Raw genomic sequence first — 22282 nt, 5'->3', positions numbered from 1 at the left:
CAATTTTCAGTTTCTCTGTTGACCCATCGCTATGGCCCAAATGTCTGTGCCCCGCCAAATTCACATGTTGAAATCCTAACCAGAGATGATGGTGTTAATAGGTGGGTTCTTTGGGAGGTGATTAGGTCATGAGAGTGGAGACCTCATGAATAGAATTTGCTCTTATTAAAAACTATCCCACAGAGCTCCCTTGCCCTATCACATGAGGATACAAGGAGAAGTCCACACCTGGAAGAGGGCTCTCACCCGACTAGGATGGCACCCTGATCTGAGACATGTATCCTCCAAAACCGTGAGCAGTAAATTTCTGCTGTACATAAGCCACTCAGTCTATGGTATTTTGTTATAAGAGCCAGACAGACTAGGGCAGCCATACTTAAACCTTTAAATACAATAATGTCTTTATCTGTTCCATCTTGGCTTCCCATCAACATCCCTGCTTTTGTCTCCAGCTTGGCTTCTTCTTTTCCTTTCTCCTAACCCAGTTCACCTAACTTTTAGTTTTGTATTTTGTCATTTCCTAACAGTTAACCATAATTTAGTCTTCTTTGAACTGCCTGTTAAGTCCAGTAAGTGAAAACCAGTATGCAACAATTATATTATTATGACCAGGTAAATACTGTTCACTGCTGAGTCACACAGTGTATGCATCATAATTGAACTTCTTTTTGTGCAGCTTTCTGTTGTTCCTGGAATTTCTCAGTAGCTTTCTTTTCTGTTCCATTAGTTGTCTTTATCATATTCCCAATTATTTCCAAGCTCTTCCTAACTTAAGTATTAAGTCTCCATTTTCCCTGGAGACCTCTTTTCAGGGATTTCTGGCTTCCTGCTCAGGTTGGAAATGCTTGCTCTAGAAATCTCTGGTATCCCTTGACTCCTCTCCTAGACTGGTTCCAGTACCTTCTTAGGTCTTATTTTTACCTCAGTTTACTACCTCCTTTTTTGAGAGCCTGTCTTAGTAAATTCCTTAGAGATTGTGTGAAATAAATTTCTTGAGTCCTTGCATGTCTGAAAATACTGTGGTTTCTACCCTTGTATTCAAATGATGGTTTTGTTGAGTATATAGAAGTTGATCATTCTTTTTCCCTGAGGATTTTAAGATCTTTGTTCCACTTCTTCTCGTATTTATTGTTAATATTGTCGTTCTGATTTTTGTGCTTTTGTTGATGTTCTATTTGCCCCTGAAGCATTCAGCATCTTTTTCATTCTCATTATGGTGCACTTTAATGTTATATCTAGATCTGAATCTATTTTTTAAGCTTATTGTACCAGGCACTCAGTGGACCATTTTAATTACATTGTTCATTTACATGGTAACATCATTCAGGCTTAAACATTTTTCTTATGTTCTTCCTTTCATAATTTGCCCCCTTCTGTGTTCTCAGTTTGTTCTTTCAGAGACTCAGAAGACAATTTGGACCTTAATTAGTTGTCTTTCCCCCTCATTTTTGCATCTTAATGTCCTTGTGTCTTATTTTTGTGTCTTCATGTTGTTGGCTTCATCTTACTTTCTGGGAGAGTTCTTTTTATTTCTATAATCTCTATTGAATATCTATTTCCACAATCATATTTTAATTTCCAAGTTCTCTTTCATGTTTTATTCCTTTTAAAACAGCATCCTATCCTTGCTTTTAAGGCATGGTTTCTTCTCACATTTTTCTGAGGATATTATTTACAGATTTTTTCCCCCCAAGTTCTCTTCTGTTCCCTGAATTACTTTTGTTTACTCTGGAACCAGTTTCTCTATTTGTTTGGCTCTTTTGTTCATGTTGTAATTTGAGCCAACTATCTGGCAATCCTTGTATTTCTGTTCTTGTTTAAGAAGGAGACTTAAATTGTGTGAATGGGAGAGGCTTGTCAACCAGCAAGTGAGTGAGCAGGAAACCAGCTGTCCACTGGGCAGTCCCTAAATGCTAAATCTAGAGCTGCTCAACTTCATTAGAAGAGAACCTCTCATTTAAACTTTTTAAACTTTTTCCCCCCTAGGGAACAGATTGCAACTTCCAAGAGTTGTGTGTATAGACAGGGGAGAGATGGTAGGACTCACCTTCCTCCTCACACGGCTTGGTGCAGCACAAGTCTCCAACCTGGGTTCAAGTCCTGGTCCCCTTCCTGGGCAACCTTGGTGAGTGACTGCAACATCACAGGGCCCAGGCTTCTTCCTACTGCAGGTCCGTCTAGGATATTACCTTCAACCTCAGCAAGGTCAGATGGTAAGTGCAGTCTCAGAGAAGCCTTCTCTGTGTGGCAGTAAGCCTGGAGGCCAGCTCTATAAATAGCCACGGTGATTACAGAGTAACACTCCTTTTATATGCTTGGACTTTATAGCTTTCCATTCAAAACAGTTCTGGCCCCCTTGTTTAGTCTCTCCAGGGGGTAGCTATAAAGGCCACCTTGTTTCACAGCTAAGGAGAGGTTACAAGGCAATTAAAATATTTTTGGCTCTTCTGTCCTGTGATGATTATCCCCATGTGGTGGCAGCCACTAGAGTATTCCTGCCTCCATTACCCACGAGGAACTCGACAATGCAGCAGCAAGCTGGGCTAGAATTGAGAGTCTTAGCCTGAAACCTTCCCTTGGTTTTCAGAGATTTTGAAGTAAAAGTCAGAAATAGTGATGTCTCTGGGACTTCCCTGGTGGTCCAGTGGTTAAGACTTTGCCTTCCAGTGCAGGGGGTGTAGGTTTGATCCCTGGCTGAGGAGTTAAGATCCCACATGCATCATGGCCAAAAAAAAAAAAAAACAAAACCAAAAACCATAAAACAGAAGTAATATTGTAACAAATTCAATAAAAACTTTAAAAAATGGTCCATATTAAAAAAAATAATAATAAAGAAACTAGTGATGTGTCTAATTCCAATAGGCAGGCAACTGCCACTTATTTTAAGGATGTTTTTCTCCTGTAGGAATAGGATTAGATCCTTCAGGAACAGAGTAAATACTTCTTGTGCTAGAGTGATTAGATGCTCAAAACTGTCTGTTCTTCAGTCTGATAAATGTAGTATGTGCCTGTGTGCTCAATCGCTCAGTTGTGTCCAACTCTTTGCAACCTGATGGACTGTAGCCTGCAAGGCTCCTCTGTCTGTGGGATTTTCCTATCAAGAATACTGGAGTGGGTTGCCATTTCCTTCTCCAGAGGATTTTCCCAATCCAAGGATCGAACCTGAATCTTCTGCGTCTCCTGGATCGCAGACGGATTCTTTACTGCTGAGCCGCCAGGAAACCCCAATAAAAGTAGTCTTTATTCAAATAAATGTATGTTCAGAGCATGTGGAAATATTTAGGTAAATACGATGTGCCACATCTAATAGCTCTGAATAGCAAATAATGCTGATTATCCTGGTCATAAAAATTATCATCATGTGGAAAGAGTAGCTGTCATACTCTTAAAAATGACCCTGACACAAGCAGCCTCTTCAGTGTTCAAAATCGTGATTAACTCCTCAGAGCATCCACACAGGGCAGGCTAGACAGGTGTCATTACCACCACCCCCCTCCCTGCCCCGCCCCATACAGCTGAATACACAGAGACCTAGAGAAGTTCTAGCAAAACTTAGTAATCAGTTCTGTATTAGGCTTATTAGATGTCAAATGCTCTGCGTAGTCTGTCTCCCTCGGGCTTGGTGGCCAGTGGACAAGAGCCCACATTATACACCTCCCAGTGCTCTCTGCACCAAGTGATGAAGGCTGGTGTTGAGGGTGCTTGTTCCTGTACTGGCCTGAGGTATAGATGACAAAAAAGAGAAGGAGAGAGAGGATTTGGAATGTTAAGAATTCTCCAACTCAGCAGGAACAGATTCTGCAAAACTTTTTTTCCCTCTTTCTCTCTCTCTACCCTGACCCCAAAGAGCAATTATGAAAAATATTTTCAGAAAGGAAAATATTAAAATGCAAATTAAATACAGTTGTGACTGTAAATTACTGAATAAAAATGCCAGCACTGTTTTAAGAGTCCAGTGTAAGCATTGAGGACTACTGGTCATGAGGCCAACGGAGCTGACATCAGATAGGGTAGGACCACAGAGATAATCCAGTCCAGATCCCTCATTTTACAGATGAGAACACTGAGGCAGAGATGGTTAGTAAATTTTCCCAACAACGAGATAGCATTAGTATGGAGAAGGCAATGGCACCCCACTCCAGTACTCTTGCCTGGAAAATCCTATGGACGGAGGAGCCTGGTAGGCTGCAGTCCATGGGGTCGCTAAGAGTCAGACACGACTGAGCGACTTCACTTTCACTTTTCACTTTCATGCATTGGAGAAGGAAATGGCAACCCACTCCAGTGTTGTTGCCTGGAGAATCCCAGGGACAGGGGAGCCTGGTGGGCTGCCGTCCATGGGGTCTCACAGAGTCGGACATGACTGAAGTGACTTAGCAGCAGCAGCAGCAGCAGTATTAGTACAGTAGCCAGCACAGGGCTGGATACAAAGCAAGTACTTATGTCCATTTGGAAAAGTGTTCAGTTGCAAACGGTAGAGAATTGGCTTTACAAGTTGGTTTTTTTCAACATGAGTCTAGAAGTAGGAGTGCATGGCCTGGCTGTTTGGGTCCTAAACAAGAAAATTGAGCCTTGCACGTCAGCAGCTGATTTGCCCAGAGGCTGGGTGGAGTTCTAGCAGTGTGACCAAAGAAGGGTGGCCTTGTTAAATGATGAGATTAACCAAGGAATTTTAACTTGAAGAGGAGGAACCATGGAAGCTTGAGAGAACAGGCCCTGTATTGCCCAAGAGGTCAGAATTAAGACCAATAGTGTAACTGTTAGATGACCAACAGGATTGGACAACGGGAATAATTTTTTAAATATTTTTTATTTGACTGCATTGGGTCTCAGGTGTGGCATATGGGACCCTCGTGTGGCACATGGGCTTCTCTGTAGTTGTGGTACTCAAGCTCAGGAGTTGTAGCAGGAGGGCTTAGCTGCCGCAGCAGGGATGGAACCTAAGTTTCCCTGCATTAGAAGGCAGATTCTTGACCACTGGACCACCAGTGAAGTGCCAGGCATAGTTTTAATGATAAGCACTTACCGAAAATTATCTGCCTCTGAAAACAGTTTCTTAGAGACATTCATGGAATTGGAGGGGGGTGGGAGTGTTGGATGCTGCATGTTGGATGGGGGCAATGAAGGAGAGCTTAGGAGGGAGAGGGAAGTTAACAGCACTGAATGGGCACATGGTCTCCAAATTCCCTTTTGGAACAATCCATTTAGCAAGGATCTGTTGAGTTTCTACTGTGTTCCACAGAGGAACCATATTTTCCAAATAAGAAGCTGGTCTGACATTTACGAAAAAGCTAACGAAGAGAACAGGGTGTCTGATGAGTGTTACATACTGTCTTCTCCGGAACCACTTGGTTCCTCCAGATGCCAGGGCTCCCAGTATCCCCTCCCTCTCCAGGGAACCGGCTGTTTCCATCCAGACTCTCAGGGCGGATGAACAGGGCCAGATGCGTAGTTCAGTAGCAGCATTTTTTCCAGATAGGCTGGAGCCTGGGTTTACTCTGTGTCGCACGAGATGCCCACGTGTCTGCAAGACAGCTGGGAAGTATCAGAAAGGTAGTGGGGAGCTCAGTCACTCATCTGCCATCTCTCCAGGCTTTCTTGCCCTCGCTTTTCCTACCTGGAACATGGGAGAGAAGAGTATCTTCCTCCCAGATTTGCTGTGAGGAAGTTCTGGGCTTTGCATAGTGCTCAGTCCTTGGTAAGGATTCAACAGATGTGGTTCATGTCGTTCCTCAGCTCTGTCACTGATTTTGTCCGGTCACTTTTGCAGACGTGGGTATCCTGTCCTTTACATCGCGGCCAGGTTGGGCTGGAAAAAGCCCCGGGATTCCCCCCAGGGCTGAACCGGCTGGTCCTCAAACAAAATGGCCGCCGCGCTTCCCCCTCCTCGGCCGGGAGGGCATCTCTGCCAGGAGGTGGCACCACGAGCTCATGTTTCGGGCAGAGACGTGTCTGACCATTTGGTAATCGTCCCTCAGCATTGCAATGAGCCCGAAAACTCGCCTATTTAATAGCTGCCTCTACACAGATTTTTAATCACGGTACTGATGGTGTGATTGGATTTTCCACTCTTCTGCTTGCTTCCAGAAGATCAAAATCATCTTCCTGCCAACTGTCCTCAGTATTTACGAAAGGGGTAAAGAGAGAGAATGTGGCAAGGCCAGCTTCCCTGCTGTGGTCTTTCCCTGTGCTCAGAAGCACAACTACAGACTCCAGGGAGCATGTACTGTGGAATCACACCTATAAAAAGCCATTTGCATGCTATTCAGGAGCACAAATGGCCACTGATGCTGGCGGTTGCCTCATTGTCACATAGAAGATCACAGATAGGATTTTGAAGCCTCACAACTCTAGCAGTGGCTAGGCTGGAGAGGTCCAGAAAAAGTGGTTAAGGGGGTCTTCTTGGGTTCCTGTGAGCAGGATCAGTGTTGTGAAGACTGAGGAGGACTTGAACTAGAGGCAAATAGGGCCAAAGTCTGGGCTTCCCAGGTGAGGCTAGTGGTAAAGGACCTGCTTGCCAATGCAGGAGATGTAAGAGGCCAGATTGGATCCCTAAGTGGGGAAGATCCCCTGGAGGAGGAAATAGCAACCCACTCCAATGTTCTTGCCTGGAGAATCCCAGGGTCCTGGTCAGGGGAGCCTGATGGGCTACAGTTCATAGGGTTGCATAGAGTCACCAGGGCTGAAGTCTTAAATTTGTCCTGGGTTTGTTAAGTGAATTGAAGAGGGAATTCCCCAACTCTCTTCCACTCTGTGACATTTCTCAAGAGAAGAAAGAGGAAGGAAGAAAAGAGACTGCATGGGAGGTGGAGTGAAAAGAAAGATTAGTTATGTGAAACAGTTAATGTTTAATTAGATTATCATGCCTTTTCCCTCTTAAGAAGTGCATAACTTTAAGCTTTAGAAAGTAGAAGATATATAAATGTATTATTTGGTCTTTGCTTTGAGCTCTTCCTGTCTCTTGTACATGTGTGAGCACTAAACATGTATTTGGTTGGCAGGCTGGAAAATTAACAGGCTAAATCAAATTATCATTTGGACTGGTTTTGACCTTTTGAATATTAGGTTGTCAAAACTGTCTTTTCTGGGGTACTAGCCTCAACTGAACATTTAGGATGCATTCATTTTGAAAAGGAAAAAATTACTTTCAGACCCCATACAAGATTCTTTTATCATTTAAAAAAGATATAATGATTTCTCATGTATGGCAAAGGAAGTGGTGCAACCACAACAGGTGTCTCTCTGTTCTCTCTTTTTTAACATTTTTTAAATTTAGGTTTTATTTTATATTGGGGTACAGTTGATTTACAATGTTGTGTTAGGTTCACGTGTCAGTTATACACATACATATGTCCATTCTTTATCAGATTCTTTTGCCATATAGATTATTACAGAATATTGAGTAGAGTTCCCTGTACTGTACAGGAGGTCCTTGTTGATTATTATTTTATATATAGTAGTGTGTATTGGAGAAGGCAATGGCACCCTACTCCAGTACTCTTGCCTGGAAACTCCCACGGACGGAGGAGCCTGGTAGGCTGTAGTCCATGGGGTTGCAGAGTTGGACACGACTGAAGCGACTTAGCAGCAGTAGCAGTGTGTATATGTTAATCCCAAACTCCTGATTTCTCTCTCCCCACCCATACTTGCCACCTTTGGAAACCATAAGTTTGTTTTCAAAGAATGAGTCTGTGTCTGTTTTGTAAATAAGTTCACTTGTATCATTTTTTATATTCCATATATAAGTGATATTATATTTGTCTTTCTCTTAGTATGGTATACGTTCATGTTACTGAAAATGGCATTATTTCATTCTTTTTATGGCTGAGTAATATTCCATCGTGGGCTTCCCTCATAGCTCAGTGGTAAAGAATCTGCCTGCTAATACAGAAGACACAGGTTTGAACCCTGGATTGGGAAGGTCCCCTGGAGAAGGAAATGGCAACCCACTTCAGTATTCTTGTCTGGGAAATCCCATGGACAGAGGAGCCTAACAGGCTGTATATTCCATGGGGTCACAAAGAGTTGGACATGACTTAGTGACTAAACAACAAGCACAACAGTATTCCATTGTATATATGTACCACATCTTCTTTATCCATTCACCTGTTGATGAATATTTTGATTGCTTCCATGCCCTGGCTATTGTAAATAGTGCTGCAGTGAACATTGGGATGCATATATATTTTTGAATTATGGTTTTCTCTGGATATATATCCAGGAGTGGGATTGCTGGATCATATGGTAGTTCTATTCTTAATTTTTTAAGGAACCTCTGTACGGCTCTTCACAGTGGCTGCACCAATTTACATTCCCAACAACAGTGTCAAAGTGTTCCTTTTCTCCACACCCTTCCTAGTATATATTATTTGTAGATTTTTTGATGATGGCCATTCTGACCAGTGTGAAGTGATAACCTCATTGTATTTTTTACTTGCATTTCTCTAATAATTAATGATGTTGAGCATCTCTTCATGTGCTTTTTGGCCATCTGTATGTCCTCTTTGGAGAAATATCTGTTTAGGTCTTCTGCCCATTTTTTCAATTGGGTTGATTTTTTTTTTTTTTTTTGGAGCTACATAAGCTGTTTGTATATTTTGGAGATTAATCCTCTTCTGTTAGAGCTAAACTGATTACATTAGGTTGCTAGAGAAATCACATCACACACTGTCAAGTCTCATGGTAGGGGGGTGTAAATCTTGTGAAGCAATCATTTTTCTTCATTACTACCAAGTGCTTTGTGTGTGTGTTTGAAATTTACATTAAAGAACCCATGTCTTGAAAGACTGAAAGTCTGTTGAGGTTGGAGAGGTGGAATGGGACAGGAGATGTGAGAATGATGGTTCTGCAGTGTCTAGTATCATGTGGACTTCAGTGGAGGCTTGTTTTTTTCACTGGGCTGGGACAGAAGGGGTTGCTTCATCCTAGAACAGTCCCTTCTGCTCTTTCCCCCATACCATCTGCAGAGTGGAGCAGGTGGTGTGTGGTTGAGAACACTAGCATGGTTTCATTTGTTGTTGCTTACGGGAGGAGAGCCTCGGGAGGAGAGCCTTCCTGTTGAGGTTTTGGCTTTCTCCTGTCTAATGAATGAGTCCTACTCTAAGATCAGCCTCTCACGGTGCCACCAACAAATGAACTCTGTTAGAGGATTTTGCAGCAACTTTAAAAAATATCATCAGTACCATGCTGCGTCCTTGCAAAACGCATTTCCTTTCTCTTGCTTAAAAGTCACACTTCTCGTGTGCTACTGACTTATGTGACAGCATATAAAAAGCAGAGAATTTTCTATTTTGAGAAGCATATCCAGTCAGATTTCTGACAAACTGGAAGATGCTTTAGGTCCTATTTCCTTTTTGGGGACTTTCCCAGAGTGTCAAATAATGAGTAGGGGGCCAATTCTACAGGCTGTTCTGAGGGGTGGTGCTCTATTAAAATGCATTTGAAATGAGAAGAAACCAGCATTTGCTAGAAACACACTGTAAAGGAAGACGTTTAACACATGATATGAATTCTCTCATTTAGTCCTCACTTCAGTGTATAAAGAAGGTTTTGCCATCTCTTTTCTTAGGTAAGGAAACAGGTTCAGAGAGGAGGAGTAATTTGTTCTGAGTCACCTTGCATGTAGGCTCCAAAAGGGGAGTTGAAATCTAGGTTTGTCTGACCAACTCTGGTGCTGTTTTGATGTTCCATGTAAGTAGATTGCTATAGAAATGCAAAATGTTATTTGTCAATCATTTCTATAGCACATATTTTATACTAAGCACTGTTTTGAGTTAGAGCCTGAACTGGGGTGGCTGGGGGGAGAGTGACTGCCAGAACTTGCAGGAATGGGCTGGAGAAATGGGTTCAGGGGAGTTGTCAAAGGAAGCATTAGTAGCACCCAAGGATGATCCATCGTGGGGTCTGAGGTAAGGAGCGAGCAGTCAGCTTTGGTGCCAGGGTTGGATCTGTACCAGAACATTATTTCAGATGAACTCAGAGTACCCTGAGGTTGAGGAAGATGATCCCCCTTCCTCAGGCTCTAAGCTTTGCAAAAGGTTCAAGAAAATATTGGCCCAGAGGAATGTAAAACATAGATGTGTAGACCAGCTGAAGTGAGTTTTAGGCCCAGCTGAATGTTGTCTTGGCCACATTCCCTTGAAGCAGTGAAGTTCTCGAGTCTGGCTTTCGCAGTTAAAAGCTGGCTTCACATTTCCATGTTTACTTATTTGATATGTGACCTTGCACCTCCGTTTCCTTATCTCCAATAATAGCTGCCTTTTAGGGTTGTGGTAAGGATCCAGTGATATCATTTATAAGATGCTCTTGGTTCAGTGCTGGCCTGAGTTCTGCATATTATACATAGCACCTCTGGGATTTCACTTTCCTGTCTATCCCCCTTTCCTGGCATTTCCAAACTCCATCTCTGTCTCCCCTCAGTCTGAGACCATATGCAGATCTTCATCTTAATACCAAAACAACAACAAACCAAACAGATTTTCTCTCCATTGCTTTGTGGTGCTACCCTCCTAGTTCTCCTGGTTGTTCTCCAATCATCCTCCTTTTTTTTTTTTTTTTTTATTATAGAGGTATAATTGACATATAGCTTTTTTCCAGTTTTCTTAAAAGAGGACTCATGGGCTGCTGGTTCCAAAAAGTAGAGACATGACTATTGCATATGTCTGAATCCCTGTGTCTAGCGAAGTGCCTGGCATGTAGCTGGCACTCAAATATTTGCTGAATGAATAACTGACTGCCTCCATTTCTTCATTCCCAACTTGTATCCTTGCAATATAGCTGCTTGTCTCACCACTCTTCTTAAACTTCTCTTTCCAAAATTACCTCTGACTTAATTACCAAAATCAGGGCTTGTCTCTTCATCCTCTTGTCTCTGAGCTCTCCCTAATGACTGCAAGTCTTTAATCTACTTTGGAGTATAGTGAAGCAAATCCGAAAGTACTCCAGAGGACACAGACAAGGCTAGGCTCTCCAGTTTCTAACTTATCTATTTGGTTAGCAGTATCCTTTGAAGTCTTCTGAGGTCATGTCTCTTTGATGAGGGTGAGTGACATAAGACAGTGAACATCCCGGAAGCCATCTTCCCTGATCTCAACAGCTGGAAACAATCTCCTCCTCTCCTCTGACATGCTGAACTAAGCTTTATCTGTGCTTCTCTAATGGAACTCTTTCAGTTTTGAGTTATGGTTCATTATAACCATATCTGTGTCACCTGCTACATTTATACTGTCTGATGGCAGGAACTGCGCTTTTTCCTCATCTTCCTCTCGTACTCAGCCTATACAATCAGGTAATGCAAATAGGCCATTTGAAAGAACTAGGGACTTCCCTGGTGGTCCAGTGGTTAGAACTCCACACTTTCAGTGCAGGGGGCACAAGTTTGAATCCTGGTTGGGGAACTAAGATCCTACATTCTGTATGGCATGGACAAAAAAAAAAAATGACATAATTTAAAACTTTTTTCTTAAAAGAACGAGCTAATGGTGGAAAGAAGAGGACATGACCTTGAATGACTGACTACAGAGATCCTGCCCATGGAGGGTTTTATAATAAGCCTTTCACTCATGTTAAACTGAATAAAGCCCTGTTTTGTCTTAGCCCTATGTTGGGTACAATGGGAAGAATAAGATAGAGAATAACACTGAGAGCAGAGACCTAGCTTACAGTCTAAGAACAACAAGCTATTACATGAGAAATGTTAAATAGCAATTAAAAAGTGCAAGAAAAAAATATGAGAACAACAGGTAAAGAACATAGTGAAATACTAAGTAGCTACTACGGCTGCTGCTGCTGCTAGGTCACTTCAGTCGTGTCCGACTCTGTGCGACCCCATAGACGGCAGCCCACCAGGCTCCCCCATCCCTGGGATTCTCCAGGCAAGAACACTGGAGTGGGTTGCCATTTCCTTCTCCAATGCATGAGAGAGAAAAGTGAAAGTGAAGTCACTCAGTCGTGTCCGACTCTTCACGACCCCATAGACTGCAGCCCACCAGGATCCTCTGTCCATGGGATTTGCCAGGCAAGGGTACTGGAGTGGGGTGCCATCGCTAGCTATGTGTTATAGAACTAGTAGGGGCTGGGAGGAGAATCTCTGAAGTTGCAGTGATGAGGGGCAGTTTCTAGAAGATACTGGGATTATGCTGAACTCGTTGGATGACTTCTTTCAGTTTTCCACAGTCTTAGATAGATATGTGGTGTTGGAGAAGACTTTTGAGAGTCCCTTGGACTACAAGGAGATCCAACCAGTCCATCCTAAAGGAGATCAGTCCTGGGTGTTCATTGGAAGGACTGATGTTGAAGCTAAAATGTGAATACTTTGGCCACCTGATGTGAAGAGCTGACTCATTTGAAAAGACCCTGATGCTGGGAAAGATTGAGGGCAGGAGGAGAAGGGGACGACAGAAGATGAGACAGTTGGATGGCATCACTGACTCGATGGACATGGGTTTGGGTGGACTCCTGGAGGTGGTGATGGACAGGGAGTCCTGGCGTGCTGCAGTTCAAGGGGTTGCAAAGAGTCGGACACTACTGAGCGACTGAACTGAACTGAGATAGATATGTCCTAGCGTTAATCCCACTCTACAAGCTATGGGTCTTGGGTACTGTGCCCTTTAAAGCTCAAGTGGTTCCACTGCAGTAGGACGGTCAAGAGCAAGAGCTTTGGGTCAGCAAGATCAGAGAGAACACATGGTCTCTCTGATCTGGTAGCTTGCTGCAGTAAGAGGAGTTCAGTCCAGTCTCTAGTATTTTTTTAAATGTCTAAGTGTTATGGTACTGTCTTCCCCCAGAAATATTTCGAAAATGTAAACAGAATAATGCTAATTGTCATTAAGTTGGCACTACAGCTGGGCTCAAGAGAATGCAAGGGTGACCTTTCTGGGCTGTTCTTGGCTGAAATGAGCTCAGTGCCTGTTGAGGGTGGACTTTGCTGCTGGCCCCCTTGCTCTTCTTCCGAGTCTCTACTCCCCTGCTCCTGCCATGGTGCTGGGTAATCAGAAACACAAACTGGATGACTGTACTCACTTTTTATCTGATTTGTTTGGGGTCAACTCCATACTTGTTTGAGGCAAAGTTCTCCAGTTACTAGGTAACTTGACCTTTAATCCCACCATTTTTAAGTTAAAGGTTCTTTATTCTACACTCCATCATTTTACCAGCAGTATGTTGTGTTCAATTACATCCATGTAGGGCATCCTCAGTTTTATGTATACATCTATCAGTTCAGTTTGGTCGCTCAGTCATGTCTGACTCTTTACGACCCCATGGACTACAGCATGCCAGGCTTCCCTGTCCATCACCAACTCCTGGAGCTTGCTCAAACTCACATCCATCAGGTTGGTGATGCCATCCAATCATCTCATCTTCTGTTGTCCCCTTCTCCTGTCTTCAATCCTTCCCAGCATCAGGGTCTTTTCCAATGAGTCAGTTCTTCCTATCCAGTGGCCAAAGTATTGGAGCTTCAGCATCTGTCCTGCCAATGAATATCCAGGATTGATTTCCTTTAGGATTGACTGCTTAGATCACCTTGCAGTCCAAGGGACTCTCAAGAGTCTTCTCCAACACCACAGTTCAAAAGCATCAGTTCTTCAGCACTCAGCTTTCTTTATGGTCCAGCTCTCACATACAATACATGACTACTGGGAAAACCATAGATTTGACTATATGGATCTTTGTTGGTAAAGTAATGTCTCTATTTAATATGCTATGTAGGTGGGTCATAGCTTTTCTTCCAAGGAGCAAGTGTCTTTTAATTTCATGGCGGCAGTCACCATCCAAAGTGATTTTGTAGCCAAAGAAAATAAAGTCTCTCACTGTTTCCATTGTTTCCCCATCTATTTGCCATGAAGTGATGGGACCAGATACCGTGATCTTCATTTTTTGAATGTTGAGTTTTAAGACAGCTTTTTCACTCTCCTCTTTCCCTTTCATCAAGAGGCTCTTTAGTTCCTCGTCACTTTCTGCCATAAGGGTGGTGTCATCTGCATGTCTGAGGTTATTGGTATTTCTCCTGGCAATCTTGATTTCACCTTGTGTTTCATCCAGCCAGGCATTTCACATGATGTACTCTGCATAATAGTTAAATAAGCAGGGTGACAATATACAGCCTTGATGTACTCATTTCCCAATTTGGAACCAGTCCGTAGTTCCCTTTTCAGCTCTGTTGCTTCTTGACCTGCATACAGATGTCTCAGGAGGCAAGTAAGGTGGTCTAGTATTCCCATCTCTTTAAGAATTTTCCATACTTTGTTGTGATCCACGTAGTCAAAGGCTCTAGTGTAGTCAATGAAGCAGAAGTAGATGTTTTTCTGGAACGTGCTTGCTTTTTCTATGATCCAACACATGTTGGCAGTTTGACCTCTAGTTCCTCTACCTTTTCTAAATCCAGCTTGAACATCTGGAAATTCTTAGTTCACATATTGTTGAAGCCTTGCTTGGAGAATTTTGAGCATTACTTTGCTAGTGAGTGAGATGAGCACAGTTGTGTGGTAGTTTGAGCATTCTTTGGCATTTCCTTTCTTTGGGATTGGAATGAAAACTGACCTTTTCCAGTCTGTGGCCACAGGACTGAGTTTTCCAAATTTGCTGGCATATTGAGTGCAGCACTTTCACAGCATCAGCTTTTAGGATTTGAAATAGCTGAACTGAAATTCCATGACCTCCACTGGCTTTGTTCATAGTGATGCTTCCTAGGACCACTTGACTTCCTTCTCTCTGCTGCCAGCCTGCAGGGCCCACTCCCACCCTTCCTTCAAGGCTATTACCTGATCCTTCCTCCAGCCATCCATTTGTTAGCACAATTTTCTGAAGGGAAAAGCTGCTCCTGTCTTTTTTTCATATTTATTCAATCACAGGATTGTTGGTGGGGATCCTACAGAATAAGAAAAGTGAATGTTTTACAGAAAATAGAAGGTCAGACCCTGGAAGGGAGCCCCATTGGGAAGGGGACATCTATGGACTGGCTTCCCTTTGTAACAGATTGCAGCGTGGTTGGGACAGCAGCCCTCCACCGCCCACCCACGCCTTCCAATTCTCCTGTAACTGCAGCCAGAGTCTGCAGATGCCTATCTGGGTAGCCCCGGGCTGCTGTCCCTCATCCCAAAACCTGAAGTTATTCAGGGGCTCTTTTGTGTTAGCAAGCTCCTTTCTAGAAGTTAGGAAGGAAAATTAAGCCACTTGCCTTTTACATCTTAATGTGAATTGTCATAAACTTTGCCTTTCTATTAAAGTCTGAGAGGAGGGGATTTCTAAAGGGGGCTACTCAAGCTGTTTGCCATTCTGACTATGACAGCTTACTAAACAGAAGTGGGAACCAGCCTTTCCAAGCTAATGGGTACATTTTTACCTAACATTTCTTTCTTAGTCTAGTAGCACATCCACTGGAGGCCCTCGAGCTTTTGAGCACTCCCTTTATGGAGCAGTGCCCGTTGGCTGCTATAGAACGATTGACAGAATGACCTGGGTGTGGGCTCTGCAGATGGCCTCTCAGGATCCTTGCTCTGCCACTGGCATTTCCTAGCTGTGCAATTTCAGGCAAGCCACAAAAACTCAATTTCTTTATCCATCAAATGGAACTTATAGTAATGATGCTCACTTACAAAGTTGTGAGGTCTAGACAAATAAATAAAAGTGCTCAGCAGAGAGACTAGCCCGTGGCGAGCTTCCCAGGTGGTGCAGTTAAAGAACCCACCTGCCAGTGCAGGAGGTGCCAGAGACTCAGGGTCAGTCCCTGGGTTGGGAAGAGCCTCTGGAGAAGGAAGTGGCTGCCCACTCCATTATTCTTGCCTGGGAAATCCCATGGGCAGAGGGGCCTGGCGGCTACAGTCCGTGGGGTCACAGAAAGTCAGATATGACTGAGCGTGCACGTGAGCATTGTTACTTGTTAGCATTTATTCCCTGTGTCCTCCACTAGGGCACCAGATACCTAAAAGACCCTTTGTGAAAGTTAGTTGAAAAGGAGAAAAGCATTTTGGAACAATGAAAGGGACACTTGGGAGAGATGTCCTGGGTGTGATTTGTTCATTTCTCCATTCACTCACACTGAATACATAGCAACCAGGCCAGCCAGATAGACATCCTCCCAACCCTAGGGGCCCTCAGGTCTAGATGAGACAAGTATACACACATCACAAATCGGACCAAGTCCAGGAAAGGGATTGAGATTAAAGCACAAAAGAGGAGGTGGGAGGGGAGCAACATCACATAGATACCTCAGAAAGGTGAATTCAAGCTAAGAATTTAAGGATGGATGCTGGGGTGGGGTGGGGGTGTGTGGAAGAACTGGTGCGAAAGAAAGGAGACACATCCATGGGTGCCAGCACTGAGCTTTCATGCCTGCAACTTTGGCTGGGGGGTGAGTGCTCTCCCCTTCTGCTGAGATCAGACAGACAGCTGCTTCTTTCTTAGGCTCCCAAGGAGAACGGGTGCCAGGCCCCCAAAGCCCACGATCCTGTAGGCCATTGGGAATCGAGCTGAGGGTATTAAATCTTCTCCATTTTCCTCGGGACAGCCCTTCACCCACAGCCCAGGGATGCAGCTCCAAGGACAGAGGCAGACCCAATTTCTTCCCTTGCTGCCAGGGGGGATAGAGAAGCCTTTCCTCCCTCCCTCCCTCACGTGCCCCAAGAGCTGGCGCCAGAAGGGAACTCAGAGCCTGGAAAGATTTCTCTGGGACAAAAGCAGGAAGACACCAGAGAACGGACTTCTGACCACTAGGGGCCTCTGGCGGGGACCTCTGTCTGCAACTCATCAAGCAGCCTTTTGTTACCTGCTGCTGGGGGATTATTGACCCAATTGTCAATTCTGAAAGGTTATCGGTTTAACATTCCTGCCTGGCCTGGGGACTGTGTTTTTCTGTGTTTCATTCCTACCACCAGACGTGAGATTTGCCTGTGTGAGTCCATTAGGGGACAGTGTTTACTTCTTCGATTTATGTGGGGCCTTCTCTTTGAAAAGCTAAATCCAGGCTTGCAAATCATGCCAGTAGGTAACTGTCAGTGTCCTGACAACAAAGTCTATTGCTTTTGCCCTGAAAAGGAAGAAGAATTTTGAGAGTAGGCCTTTCCATGGCTTCTGGTGACCAAACTGCTCCCTACCCTCCCACCTCCCACAATTATTCACTGATGGAAATACTCACCTGTCAGGCTTTTTACTGAACTATTTTAAGTATTTAGTTGGATGACTACTTGCATCCCTTCCAGAAGTAACCATGCTCCACACCCACCCTGTACTACTGAATCAGACGGCAAGCAAATAAGATGCACTGGGGCTTCAGAGAATCTCCTCTGGTGGAGGGGGAGGTGGCTGCCATGAACACCTGGGTCCACAGCCAGCTTAAAGATAACAGAAACAGGAGTTGCTGCAGACATACTGGCAAGATGGATAGGCATCCCCAGAAATTCAAGCAGCTATTCTCAGGTGGCAGATGTAGCATCAGAGAACCACTGTGTGTTAATACCCTTCTCTTTCCCATTTTTCTGTTTGCTTACCTATTTGGAGGGAGGCAGTGCTTTTGTTTTAAAGACTTTTTTTTTTTAATGTGGACCATTTTAAAAGTCTTTATTAAATTTGTTACAGTACTGCTTCTGTTTTATGCTTTGGTTTTTGGCTGCCAGGAATGTGAGATCTTAGTTCCCTGACCAGGGATTGAACTCAAACCCTCTTCATTGGAAGGCAAAGTCTCAAGCACTGGACCACCAGGGAAGTCCCTGCTCACCTATTTTTGAACCAGTTTGTCTTGGCATTGCCGCCTCCTAAAAGCCCAAGTTGTGCTACCTGCCCCAGGGGATCCTGAGATGGCAAGAACATGTGACTGGGTGCAGAGCAGTCATATTTGGGGTGTTTTTAAAGCAGGGGGATGGCCTGAAGGGTCCTTCCAGAGCAGGGGTGGGTAGGTGGTGCTGGGAACAAGCTTCACAGACAGAGAAATCTGTTTATCTTCACACTCTGGAGAGGCAATCACTCTTCCCCTGACAGCGGAGAGTACTGTAGGGAGCACATTCCAGGAGCAGAGATGTGTGGGCTCCCTGGCCAAGTGGCCCTTTTCCTCATCATCAGTAGGTCTCCATGAGATAAAATGGGGTGAGAGCAGCAGGAAGCCTGTTCCATCTTTCCCCCTAGGTCTTCAGAAGAAACTTTGATCAAAGGAGAAGTGGTATTTGTGAAGAGCTGAGAAAACTTGAAAGAAAATCACAGTGGGCATGGATATTTGTTTATATTTGTCTGGGTTTCTGGGGCAGTCTGGCCTGCAGCTATTCAGTGGCTCTGCCCTCGCTTCATCTCTCCACCGCTCACCCCATTTATTCCCCTAAACAGAGAGCTTTTCTGAAAGGTACAGCATTTCTTACAATTCTGTCATTTTTCCAAGAACCTAATCCATTCATGATTTTAGAGGCTAAGGAGGTAAAAAAGTAGAAACTCTCAGGAATGTTCTTATCTTTGTCTCCAAGGCCTCAGAAAGGAAGGCTTGTGGACACAGACTGGTCAGAGAGAAACCAAATGCGTGTGTGTGTGTGTGTGTGTGTGTGTGTTGCAGAGGCATTTTTTTTTTTTTAGATCAAAGAGTTTCCTTTGGTGTCCTTTCTCTCCTTTCCTTCCCCTCCCCCCTTCATCTCAGATCAGTTTGAAAGGACTTGGATCTCTTTTCCCACACACACACAGGCTGAACTGATAGTGGAGGAATGAGGGGGGAGGGGTCTGTGCTGGTGTGGAGTAGAGCCGACTCAGCACCCCCAATCTCTGAGCTAAAGAAGAGCCTGGTAAAAGGAGACTGTGTATGATTGCTGGACAGTGTGGAGGTGCAAAAAGTAAAAACAAATGCTCCCAGACCATTCAGTAGTAGTGTTACTTTTTTATTGCTTCACCCAAGACTCCTGACAGCTGCCATGGACTGAGTGTTTATATTCCAGGAACTGTGTTGAGGATGTTCCAGGCAATGTGTTCAGCACTGTCCACAAATTAGCTCATTTATTGCTACTGACCACACTCTGTGATAGAGCCAACCCCTGATTTCCAGATGAGGAAACTGAGGTTAAGGGACATGAACTGACCCAAGACTGCCTGGCTGGTGGAGCCAGTGTTCACACCCAGCTCTGTCCCACTTCAAACCCCCAGGTCTTGGTCACTCTGCAATAAATGGTGCTGAATGGTAATGTAGATATAAATCCAGTGCAAGGACTCCTCTGAGAAGAGTTAGGCAACACACTGTCCACGACAGTGCAACAAAATGAATAACATATGTCAGTAAACATGGAAACCTTTGTGGGAGCAGAAGGACCATGGCTCGGCTGACAGATGGAGACATTATTGTAGTCATCACGGAGCGTGGCACATCTGGAAATAGAGGCCAGCCTTGAAATCAGATGTATTCCAGACATGCACAAGTCCCCCTGCATCCCCCTTGGAAAAACCTTTGCTGGGTCCTGCTGTGCCCTCCAGCTATGAGCCTGTTCTCTCTTCCCTTGCCCTGCCAAACTTTCTGAATGAAAAATGGAGCCACTCATCATCCCGTTTCCTCAACCCCACCCCCTGCACTCCGGCTTCCTCCCACTGCTCTCCTGAAACCTTGAAGGGGTCACCAGTGAACTCACTGCTCATTTCCAAATCCTGTGACATTTTTTCCATCTTCATTCTCTCAACCTTCCCCCAGCATCTGATGCTGTTTATCATCATTTTTTTCTCCCTCGATTTGTGGTTCTGTCCTGTGTGAATCCACTCACACCTTGTCTCCTCCATGTGGTCAAAACATGGTCTTGGTGGACTAGGCTTCTGCCTCTTCTCTCTTTTCTCTACCCTGTGCTCTTTTAGTGATGTCTTGTAGTTGTCACTGCTTCAGCTGTTGTCTGTGAAGAAGACATCTAAGGGGATTCTGGGAAATCTTGGGAAGGTCACATAAGTGCTTTTGTGCCTCACTTTTCCTCATCAGTAAGTTAAGGATGGCCCTAGGTACTGCACAGGAGCATCCTGTACAAACTGTAAAGCACTGGGGAGATACTAGCTATTGTTAGTGTCATAATCTTTTTTTTCTCACCTTCTGCTCTAAAAATAGCACTCACTGACTTTTCCCCCAAAATTGGAGCAGGACTTTTCAACTCCCCAAACTGCCATTCCCATCCCAAGGTGCATAAATATTGTGAGTTATTAAAATACATCAACTGACATTTAATGGTGTAAATCTGTCATGAGAATTTTATGTTGCCAGCTTGACTAAGCCCTTGGCCACTTGGCAATAACGCTACTACTACTTGATAAGTTCAGTGCCCACACTGATTGCTGCTAACTTTCTTGCAACCAGAACTTTCCATGTTCTCTTCATCAACCCTCAGTTCACAGAGAAGGCATTTCAGTCTTTGGTTTAAATTCTGACTCTGACTCTCACAAGCTTGATGACCATGGCAATGGATTTGGCTTCTCTGAACCCCAATCTGCTGATTTATAAAAAGGAAACTGTGAATGGTTGAATAGTGTTTCCCTAACCTAGACAGCATATTAAAAAGCAGAGACACAACTTTGCCAACAAAGGTCCATCTAGTCAAAGCTATGGTTTTTCCTGTGGTCATGTGTGGATGTGAGAGTTGGACTGTGAAGAAGGCTGAGCGCTGAAGAATTGATGCTTTTGAACTGTGGTGTTGGAGAAGACTCTTGAGAGTCCCTTGGACTGCAAGGAGATCCAACCAGTCCATTCTAAGGAGATCAGCCCTGGGATTTCTTCGGAGGGAATGATGCTGAAGCTGAAACTCCAGTACTTTGGCCACCTCATGCAAAGAGTTGACTCATTGGAAAAGACTCTAATGCTGGGAGGGATTGGGGGCAGGAGGAAAAGGGGATGACAGAGGATGAGATGGCTGGATGGTGTAACTAACTCGATGGACATGAGTCTGAGTGAACTCCGGGAGTTGGTGATAGACAGGGAGGCCTGGCGTGCTGTGATTCATGGGGTTGCAAAGAGTCGGACACGACTGAGCAACTGAACTGAACTGAACCTAGACAGCATATTAAAAAGCAGAGACGCAACTTTGCCAACAAAGGTCTGTCTAGTCAAGGCTATGGTTTCTTCAGTGGTCATATATGGATGTGAGAGTTGGATTATAAAGAAAGCTGAGTGCCGAAGAATTGATGCTTTTGAACTGTGGTGTTGGAGAAGACTCTTGAGAGTCCCTTGGACTGCAAGGAGATCCAACCAGTCCATCCTAAAGGAGATCAGTCCTGGGTGTTCATTGGAAGGACTGATGTTGAAGCTGAAACTGCAGTACTTTGGCCACCTGATGTGAAGAGCTGACTCATTTGAAAAGACCCTGATGCTGGGAAAGATTGAGGGCAGGAGGAGAAGGGGACAACAGAGAATGAGATGGTTGGATGGCATCACCAACTCAATGGACATGGGTTTGGGTGGACTCCAGGAGTTGGTGATGGACAGGGAGTCCTGGTGTGCTGCGGTTCATGGGGTCACAAAGAATCAAACATGACTGAGCGACTGAACTGAACTGAAAACAAATATGTGACTCAGAATGTAATCCAGTAACTCAGGGTATGATCTTATATGGAAATAGTGTGGTTCCAGATGTAATTAATTAAGATGGTGTCAGGACTTCCCTTGTGGTCCAGTAGTTAAGACTCTGTGCTTACAATGTGTGGGGCACAAGTTTGATCCCTGGTCAGGGAAGTTCCGCATGCCATATGGCATGACCAAAAATGATTTTTTAAAAAATTAGAATGGTGTCATACTATAGTAGGAAGGACCCCAGTCCATTATTATTGTTGTCATTGTTTAGTCACTAAATTGTGCCTGACTCTTTTTTGACCATATGGACTGTAACGTGCCAGGCTTCTTTGTCCATGGGATTTCCCAGGCAAGAATACTGGAGTGGGTTGTCATTTCCTCCTCTGGTGGATCTTCCCCAGCGATTGAGCCCGTGTCTCCTGCATTAGTGTCCTTATAATAAGAGGGCTGCGTGAAGTTACAGGGAAAACACCATATGAAGGTGAAGGCAGAAATTGGAGTGATGAACCTACAAGCTAGGAATACCAAAGACTGTCAGCAAACCAGCAGAAGCTAGGAGAGAGGTGTGGGGCAGGTTCTTCCTTAGAGACCTTAGGAAGAACCAATCCTGCCAAGTCCCTAGTTTCAGAGTTCCAGCTTCCAGACTGAGAGGCAATGAATTTCTGTTGTTTAAACCTCATAGTTTGTGACACCTTATTACAGCAATCCTGGGAAACTGATACAGGAACAATGCTCATCAGAGAAGAGACCATAGACTAAGTGTTAGGGTGTTGGTATGGGATCATCCCT

General features: G+C 44.3%; 1 protein-coding gene and 1 long non-coding RNA gene across 6 annotated transcripts in view; one reads left to right on the top strand and one right to left on the bottom strand.

The window, feature by feature from the left end:
- PRTG (protogenin) overlaps positions 1 to 22282 on the top strand; it is a 203402-nt gene that overhangs the window by 6771 nt on the left and 174349 nt on the right. The window contains exons 2-3 of one of the 5 annotated variants that reach the window (XM_086321097.1): positions 184 to 292; positions 1987 to 2213. The exons of 2 other annotated variants lie outside the window; for them this stretch is intronic. In XM_086321097.1, coding sequence (XP_086177223.1) covers positions 276 to 292; positions 1987 to 2213 — 244 coding nt within the window. In that variant the 5' untranslated portion in view covers positions 184 to 275. The remainder of the gene's footprint in view (positions 1 to 183; positions 293 to 1986; positions 2214 to 22282) is intronic. 2 more of the 5 variants (XM_086321099.1, XM_086321100.1) reach the window with 2 other exon arrangements.
- On the bottom strand, positions 4792 to 5884 carry LOC147364490 (uncharacterized). The gene is made up of 2 exons (XR_015134587.1): positions 5618 to 5884; positions 4792 to 5535 (listed from the first exon to the last, which is right to left on the bottom strand). It is a non-coding gene; the product is annotated as an uncharacterized LOC147364490 (long non-coding RNA).

This window comes from Bos grunniens, chromosome 10 (assembly GCF_055505025.1).
Source record: "Bos grunniens cultivar Pamir isolate PY7600 chromosome 10, Bosgru_T2T1.0, whole genome shotgun sequence".
In the NCBI taxonomy this organism is placed as follows: Eukaryota; Metazoa; Chordata; class Mammalia; order Artiodactyla; family Bovidae; genus Bos; species Bos grunniens.
Note: the sequence above shows the minus strand (reverse complement) of the source record. Positions and strands in the feature narration are given on the sequence as shown.